At 47.5% G+C, this 9272-nt stretch overlaps 1 protein-coding gene across 1 annotated transcript; it reads right to left on the bottom strand.

Moving 5' to 3' along the window:
* Window positions 1-3636: 3636 nt before the first annotated feature.
* On the bottom strand, window positions 3637-8424 carry CCNB1 (cyclin B1). The gene is made up of 9 exons (XM_038401496.2): window positions 8196-8424; window positions 7652-7807; window positions 7458-7571; window positions 6817-6999; window positions 6036-6194; window positions 5279-5515; window positions 4704-4844; window positions 4239-4349; window positions 3637-3876 (listed from the first exon to the last, which is right to left on the bottom strand). Exons 1-9 carry the CDS (start codon window positions 8214-8216, stop codon window positions 3766-3768), a joined length of 1233 nt encoding a protein of 410 aa, XP_038257424.1. The 5' UTR covers window positions 8217-8424; the 3' UTR covers window positions 3637-3765.
* Window positions 8425-9272: the final 848 nt, after the last annotated feature.

Raw genomic sequence — 9272 nt, 5'->3', positions numbered from 1 at the left:
CGCGGGCGGGGGCGAGAGACGTTTGGGCGGTGCTGCGCCTGCGCTGGCTGGTGCCCGGCGGGCTGCCGCGTGCGCTCTTCCAGCACTGCCCGGGCTTCCACGTGCCCGCCCCGTAGGGTTGCCAGCTGTGGGCGGTTGGGGGGGAGCGTAGTTCCAGCTGGCACAGCCGGGAGGGGGGAAGAGGGCTCATAGCTCCAGCACACCCAGCGGGGGGCGGGAGAATGGCTCCGGCAGGGAGGCGGGAGAGGGTTCATGGCTCCAGCGGCGTGCCCAGCCGAAAGGGAGGATGGCTCAAGCAGACACAGCGTGAGCTGGAGTTGGTGGACAAGGCAGCTCTCTAAGGGTAGATGGTCTCCCGGGGCAGGGCGAGACACTATTGTGCTCTGACCCCGCACCACCCCGTGGCTAATCTGAACAATGCATTGCATACTTCACCCGCCAGTATTTTTGCCCTCCCACTAGACTCCAGCCAGGCACAGAGCTGCTGTGTGACCTGGCCCGTCCATGTTCTTTCCTTTATCAACTTTCATACCCCGCTCATTTCACAATTCAGCCCTGTCCTGACGGTCTGCTGCACTAGCCAAGAGGATTTTATCAGAAATACTCCTATGCCTTCACTTTTCAAGCACCGAGGTGTAGCAGTGTTTCCTGCTTATACCTGGGGCCAAGTGCACTTGCAACATTACATCTAAGTGTAGTGATTTTGAACAGGCCCACCGTCAGAAATTCCAGGCCTCAGGGCCGAACAGTCAGTGGCCCCCCTGCATGCACAAGCCATGTGGACATGGTCCACCTGACATTTAGGGGGTGCTGTGCTTGTGCTGGCTGGTGCCCAGCAGGCTGCCAGCTGAGCTGCTGGGTGTGCTCTTCCAGCACAGCCAGGGCTTTCACATGCCTGCCCTGTAGGGTTGCCAACTGTCTAATCATGATGCAAACCCAAAGCCCCTGGCCCTGGCCCAGCTCCTTCCCTGAGACCATGCCCCTGCCCCTCCCCTTCTCCAAGGCCTTGCCCCTGCTCACTCCATCCCCCCACCTTCCATTGCTTGCTCTTCGCCACCCTCACTCTCACCAGGCTGGGGAAGGAGTGCGGGACAGGGTGTGGGCTCTGGGAGGGAGTTTGGGTACAGAAGAGGGTGCAGGGTTGGGCTCTTGGAGGGGTTTGGATGTGGGAGGGGTGAGGTCTCTGGAAAGGAGTTTGGGTGAGGAGCGTGGGCTCTAGGCTGGGGCGGAGGTGGTCAGCGCTTATCTCAGGTGGCTCCCGAAAGCGACTGGCACATCTCTCTGGCAGTGGCTAATAGGCGGGGGGGCCTAGAGAGTCTGTGTGCTGCTGCTTGCAGGCACTGCCCCCACAGCTCCCAGCCAATGAGAGCTGCAGAGTTGGTGCTGGCGTGGGGGGGGGTACAGCATACAGAGACCCCCCTTTCCAGGGATATGCCTGTTGCTTCTGGGAGTGGTGTGGAATGAGGGCGGGCAGGAAGCCTGCCTTATAAGATGGCTGGGGACCCCTGGGCCATTGCCCTCTTTTCTCTTTTGAAGATACAATGCATGCAATCCCTTTTCTTGAAAGCTTGTGCAAGACCAGCCTGAGGTTTAAGAGTGATGTGCTTCTATATCCACCCACACAGATCTTTTAAGGAAACAATACATGCAAGTAATTCTCCCCCCCTGCATTATAAGATCTCATTGAGCAGGCTACTAAATTTGTTTCACATTTAATTTATATATAAAAGTAATTTGAACATTACCACTTCTGAGTCCAATTTTGTGACACTGACAGACTAGCCAACCAGTGTATGAACCATAGCAAGAGGTATTGCACTTTATCAAGACAGTTTATTTTATGTGTATTTCAGAGATGTACTAGACTAGCACTCAATTAATTCATTTGTAGTAATAGAAATGAAGAGTAGATGCTAAGTATATTTGTTTGTGTTTACCTATAATCTGTGAGAAGTTTAAAAGAATAACTAAATAGCTTATAGATCAGGAGTTCTTCCAGCTGTCAGCCTCCACCTCAAACCCTGCTTTGCCTCTGGCATTTATAATGGTGTTATAAATTAAAAACACTTAAAAATATATACATATTTAAAGTGGGAGGGTCACAGTGAGAGGCTTGCTCTGTGAAAGGGGCCACCACTACAAAAGTTTGAGAACCACTCTTGTAGATGCTAATTTCCTTTCATGTCTTAATTATGTGACTGTCCAGTTAACCAGTCCTCCATTATAACAGAGATAAGCTGAAGACAATGTAGGTATTAGTTTCCTATAGTATTTTACACCTTTAATCTTATGGTTAATTGCCATATGTTAATCAGGGTAACAGCTTCCCTATGCATGCCTCGTAAACAGAATGTTAGCTTTAAAGTGATGGGGCAGTGTGTGCTCAAAGAATCCTCAGTCATATGATGTGCTCAAAAAAAAAAAAAAAAAAAAACCACACCACACACCACACACTTAACAGCTGCTTCAGGTAGAAAAGTGAAACCTGGGGCCTGATCCTTTCATCTCTAGTCTGCTTAAACTTTGCATAGATAAAACATGTTGGATGGAACTCTTCCAAATAGAGATTTGGAGTACACTGGAAAAATGCATGGAAGGACTGATTTTACATCAAAGCTGCCTTTTCATTCTGATCTGTTGACATGATTCGAGAGAGACTTTTACAAGCCAGCAGTTGATTCTAGCACTGCTGTGATCCTGAACTATGACCACAGAATCACTTGTATGTATATTGATCTTTTAAACCATGTTTAACTTTCATTTTAATACTAAATCTAAGATTTAGTTATCAAGGATTGACAGGAGGATATTTAGGAAATATCTGAGATTCATATTGACCTCAGGATGTGTCCAATCCTTTGGGATTGGTGAACCAAATGCAATTATAGTAGTGAACTATACAACTAATTGACAGTACAAGTTCTACACAAAAGTTTACTTTTACTAGTTGTCATATACATCCATTACAAACACTGAATGGATTTATGGTAGTCATGAGACCACTTTTAATATTCCAAGATTATGCCTGCTACTTCTATGTCATCTCTGACAGAGAGAGACCAACCAGTTAGACTGAGACAGGCACCTGCCCATACTGTATCTCCTGTGGAGAGATTAAACTTTTACATTGCTAGCTGATGGATGCAGTGTATGGTTCACCTACCCAGGCCATCATTTCTCCAGGCTAAGACACCCATGGCACTTTAGGTTAGAGGGGAGATAAGGACTAGAGAAGCTGGACACCTGTAGCAAGAGGTAGTGGTAAGTTATACGCTCCCTGTATTCTTAAGGATGAACCCATAGCTTGATGTTAGCAAAGCTGCACAGCACTTTTACAGTGCAATAAACATTTCTGCAGCTATGATGGGAAAACTGCCCTTGCTCTGGCAAATACAGTTGGTAGATGTGGGGACGGTCTCTTTTGCTACTGAGATTTTCTCTGGCATTATAGGGCCCACTGATCCTCTGCTCTTAGTGCTAAAGAGCTTTTTTTTTTTTTTTTTATTAAAGCTGAGACAACCCCTACCCCTGTGAGCACTCCAGGTAAACTTAGAGCTACAAGGTGGCTGAGAATAAGCAAGCAGCTTCCTAGGTTAAGGTTTCTCACTGGAAAGAGATTATACTTAGACTTCATGATAGGAAACAGTAAGAAGCATAAAATGCTTTATTAAAAGCTTTAGGTCAAAGATATTATATACACACAAACATACAATGGCACATGGTGCCAACTTTAGACTAATTTTGCTAGTTTTATATAAAAAAAAGTTATACCACTTTTGACACTGGCTTAGCCAGATCCTGTATGACTGCAGAGTTCAGCAGTGGAAGAGTGCTAATCTTAGCATTTTTGCTGCTGGCATATTTGTTCTTGACCGTCTGAAATGAGAAGAAAAGGAGGTTAAGTCTTGCATATTATAATTCCAGATGTTTGGGGGGGGGGGTCAGCTTCCAACTAGACATTGTACAAGAGCTGAAAATTAGTCTGCTTGTGCCATAGCAGGTCTATGAACTATCAATATCCAAAACCCACATTTAAGCAACCTTTTCCATGAGCTCACACCAGAGACTGTCTACACTAGGCAGATAGACCAGAGTGTATTTACTGGTTAAACTTCATTAGCATCCAAGTCTAATAGTGAGCCATTTGTTGAGTTAAGAGTTGTGCTGCACCAAGTGTTCTGTATTCCTTAGTTCCCACCTTCACCATATCCATCCTTATTTTCCTCTAAGTTCCTTACCATGTGCTTTGTAAGGCCCTGGTTCACTAGGATCACATTCTTTGCCATATGTTGCATGACAGGGTGAAGAGCACTCTCAGTGTACGACATGTAGTGTTCTAAAGTTAGTGTCTAAGACAAGGAAACTAGAGTTATTCAGTAGTTTACACCAATCCTATTAACCACCATCTAGAGGCAAAGATATGCTCCTTACTTCAAGGAGCACAACCTACATCCCATGTTCCCTTTCCAGAGTGGGAAGGATGTCATGCTTTCCACAAGCCCATCCTATTTCAGGTGGAACTTGCTTGGTACTAAGCCCAGAGTTCCCATTTTGGGAAATGGAACATTGCACCCTAGCCACTAATATAGACTGGAGTTTAGTGTAGGTTGCTACAGAATTCGATGGGGGTACTCCTTGTAATGTTACTTGTACCCACTTGATCAGTTTAGTCTCAAAACTGGCAAGCACCAAGTTAGACTTACCCACTCTCCACCATTAAGAACCTTTAGAGCCAAGCAAAAAGCAGCTGCAGCAATCTGGGATGGAGGGTAGTGTACCATTTCATAATCCACCAGGGATAATTCCATCAGATATTTGGCTAGAGTGTGCTGTTCTAGGTCCACCTAGAATGAGAATCAAGCTTTAGTTGTCTTGCAGGAAGCCCTAATGTGGGGGGAGGGGAACCAAACCCATTTTACTTCTATTCCACAAGGTAGAGAAAACGCCTGTCCCTAGCCCCACAGCTCTCATTGCATAGCTTATGCTAGTCTTGTCCCATTATTAGTGCACCTATTTCTGCCAGTTGTGGCTTCTCCTTTTGACTGTACTAGCAGCAGCTTAGTCAAGTCTGCAAGTAACTCCATTCCCCTGAATATCAGCTGTGTTTGTGCAGAGCTCTAAAGTGGCAGCTAGCTACCAGCCAGGACAAGAGACTCATTTTGGAGAAACTAGCATGGATGGAATTTTGTCCATTTATGAAAACCTTCAGACTTACTTGCAGAAGTTCTAAACTAATAAGTTCCTTTAACAGAGGCTTATAGAGCCTCATGAATTTTACCTCTCCAATCTTTGATGCCCTCCTTAGAAAGTGCAGTGGCAGAGGGCGGCCCAAGGCAAAGTCTAGAGCTTGTAGAATCTTCCTTTCCATTTGTTTGATCTGGTACTTGGTGTAAGTGTGGTCTGTTACAAAAGCAAAGTCCCCAATTTCAGGAGGATACATTTCCTCATACTTGCTGGCAATAAACATGGCTGTGACACCAACCAGCTGCAACATCTTCTTGGGCACACTGTTGTCCTATAGTAAGGAAGTGTTTAAGACAGGAATTTCAAAAGCCAATAAAGCATATTTGTCACAGGACAGCTGGCTACCATGCTGATGAAGTCAGCTTTAAACACAAGAGTCTTTATACTACATTTAGTTTACTGCCTGTCACTGTCACGACCACACTGAAGTTCCTGGCCTGTTAGAAGGTAGTGTGAGGTTTAATGTGCTACAGCAATTTATGAAGGGGTTAAAGGAAAACAATTAAGAAGCTTCTAGTAATTAGCACACTAAAGCTACAATGTTTCGTGTCAAGTACAAAGTTAGGTCCACAAATGTGGTGCTTAAAAAGTTAGTCATGTTTAATGATCCTAAAGTCTGAATTTTAATTTCAAAAGGGTTATAGGAAAGGCTGATTGCTTTTCATAGTGACTGCATAGCAACATTAAGTAACATTCAGCTTGCGCTGTGTTCAAATGTCACTCTTATCTGCTATATGCTAGAAATCAATGGAATCATGGCAAAGGAACAAGGTGCCAGATCATGCCCTTACCTGCAGGAAACGATCAATGATGGCAGCAGTCATATACATAGTCTCTGAAAGTAGTCTGAATTTCATCTGAACCTGCACAAGCCAATCAATTAGGATAGCCCGCATGTTTCCAGTAACTTCCTGGCCTGCCAGGTATTTTGGTCTGACAGCTTGTTGCTTCTGCATGGAAAAAGGAATGTTTGTTAGATAGCAATTCCTGCATGTGAAGAGCATTGGCACTACTGTAGACCCTTTAGAAAGCTGGAGGTTGCTAGTCTTGACCAAAAAAAAGTGCAGAGTCTCGCTTCAAATATCTCTTGGCCAAAGAAGGCAACAGTACATGGCAATTGTTAGCTACTTTGCATTAGTAGAGTAAATGTCAGTGCTGGTAGTTTTAGCAGGCTAGTTTTGCTAATCACTAATTTTTTCAGAATCTGTTAGAGCTCTTATATGCAGTGTATTTGTAGCCATGTTGGTCACAGGATATTAGAGAGACATGATGGGTGAAGGAATCTTTTATTGAACCAAATTCTGTTGCGAGAGAGCAGAGCTCTGTGTGGCTCAAAAGCCTCTCTCACCAACAGAAATTGGTCCAATAAAAGATATTATCTCACCCACCTTGTCTCTCTAGAAAGTTGTTAGACTAAGAGAAATGCTTGCTGAGATTCCTGCACTTTAGGAATACCATAAGACTCAAGGAATAGATGTCCAGTTTCCCAAATAGCCATTGCACTAGAGATATGGAGACATACTAGAGTCAGGGTAAAGTAGAATGGCAGCAGATATGGTTCTTTGTACCAACCTCAAGGTCTCTCAGATAGCCATAGATGTCCTTTACATATTCACTGCAGAGATTTGGGTCAGCCCCATCGTCTGCATCTACATCTTTCACTTCAAGCAAGACGTCAGAAAAAGCCTGGCACAGCACCTCCTCTGCTGGCACACATCCAGAGGTCTCCATTGGGCTTGGGGATGGAGACTCCAACTGGGGAGAAAGTTTAAGATTGAGTCTTCAGTAGAAGCTATTGGTGCTCAGGGAGGTGGATTGCCTACAGCAATGGGAGAACCCCTCACGTGGTTAGAGTCTACACGGAAGAAGAGCTACAGGTGCACCCGTAGCCTTTCAAGTGTAGGCAAGTTCTCAGGTACTGCACTAATGGGGCCATATAGATACCTTATTGTTTCTACTAACAGATAAGTTAGCTAAATAATCCACTCACAGACTGCTACTTGACTTCACCACTGCTTTTATCCTTCCCCCAGGGGAGGGAACAGAGCTTGTAGGTGATGGAGCAGCAGGCTCCACAGGCAGAGGCTCCAAGCCACGCAGGAGTCAGTGAGGACATGGTACGTGTGGAGTGTGAAGAAGCGCGTTCCTCCTGCTGGTTGTGGCTAGCTCAGAGCTGGGGCTGCATGCCCAGGGGACTGGCACCGCACGGATACCTTAGCAGGCTCGGTGATTGGCTTCTGCTCCTTAGCCGGCTGAATCACCGTCTCGGCGGCTCTGATCGCTTTCCTGGCAAGGGGCTTCACCGCAGCGCTGGGGGGCTTCGCTTCCTGAGGAGAGAGAAGGGGGCCGTGAGCGGGCCAGGCTCGGGCTGCTCAGGGCTGCGGCGGGGGCAGGCTCCGGGCCTTACCTTTTTGGGGAGCGCTTTGGGCGGCTGCTCGCCCACTTTGTTGCCGATGTCGCCCAGGGCAGTTCTCGGCCTGAGGCCGGGCTTGGCAACAGCCGCTCCCCGCTTGGCGGCGGCCACATTGCTCTTCACTTGGTTCTCGGTGTGGACTCTGGTATTCTGCGGGGAAAAAAAGCACCGGTCAGCGCGGCATGCCTGGGCGGGGAGGGGACCCTACGGCACCTCCACGCAACCGTCTGGGCGGCAGCTTCTTCGGGCGCAGCGCTGCCCCCCCGGTCCTCCCAGGCCATGGGCTCGCCGCTGAGCCAAGCCGTTAGCCAGGCTTACCCGAGCCTGCTCCAGACGAGCAAACTGCGGGGTGAGGGTTGCTCCCTGCAGCGGGCCCGGGGATGGAGCTGTAGCAGCACCCCGCGTGGCGACGGATAGGTCCCCGCTTATACGATCGCTATCTGCCCCCCCACCCCGGAGAAGGAAGGGCCGCAGCCGCCCATTCCCCTCCACGGGGGAAGCCAGGCGGGGCTCATGACCCCTTCTTCCCACCACTTACCCTGCTAATCCGCAGCGCCATGGCCCCCCCCGCGCCTTCTGCACCACAGAGCCCAGAACCCCGGCTCCTCCGCTGCCGCTTGTTGTCCCGACAGCTGCTCAGCTCACAAATGCACGATCCCGCAGCACCTACCGCCGCAGGTTTAAACCACGCACCGGACTGCGTTCATTGGCTGCCCCTTCGTCTTCTCTCCATTGCCATTGGCCGCTCCTCGTTCCACCCCGAATGCGTCTCCGTGGAGACCAGGCGCTGATTCCCCCGGACGTTCGAAAAGGGGGCGGGGCGATTGGGGCGGGGGCTGTTCGTATCACGTGCCGCCTTTTGCATTTATGATTTCGTCTCAGGAACGTGGGGCTGCGTAGGCTGGAGCCTGGGGGTGGGAAGGGGAGTTTGGCTGGATCCGTGGTGGACAGCGTTTCAGTGGTTGTGTACTGTGTCCGGTCTCATTCATTTAACTCAGGAATTCTTAAAAGCAAGCTCGCCTGGGGGAAGCATTAATGTAATATTCTGCATGGTGCCTTATCGAGCTTTGTTTCCTGATCGTGCTGGTTCTGAGGGTTAGTCACTATTATTGGAAATTCCAACACAGTCTGTACTTCAGGATTCAGAATTCACTGTCAGTCTAAATAAGGAATTAAAAAGTAAAATAAACATTGACCTCTTTGTGTCTGAATTAATATTTTTAAAAGATGAAATCTCATTGAGATGTTGGGTGAAGCAGGTAAGCCAGGAACAGATGTATGAAGGAGAGTCAGGGGCATGTCTCCTGGAGCAGAAATCCAGGGTTGTAGGGGGATAGGGTTATGTGGAGTGAAAGTAGGATGGGGAGTGTGCCAGTCTGTAGTCCTTTTTATAGGACGACAATAAATCATGTACACAGTATGCCTTGTGAGGTATCATTTGAAAATTTGTAAGTTACTGATCATTATTATCCTGGTAAAATATGTGTGGCAACATTGTATGTAAAGTTATAAGATTCTAGTGTATGATGTTATTGAGACATATTTCAAATTTGGGGAGCAGTCACACACTGGTTCTCCATAGACAAAAGCAGGGCTTAAATGTAGCCAGAGCCAG

This window comes from Dermochelys coriacea, chromosome 5, assembly GCF_009764565.3.
Source record: "Dermochelys coriacea isolate rDerCor1 chromosome 5, rDerCor1.pri.v4, whole genome shotgun sequence".
Taxonomy (NCBI): Eukaryota; Metazoa; Chordata; order Testudines; family Dermochelyidae; genus Dermochelys; species Dermochelys coriacea.
The sequence above is the reverse complement of the archived record's forward strand: the minus strand, read 5'-3'. Positions and strand labels throughout refer to the sequence as shown.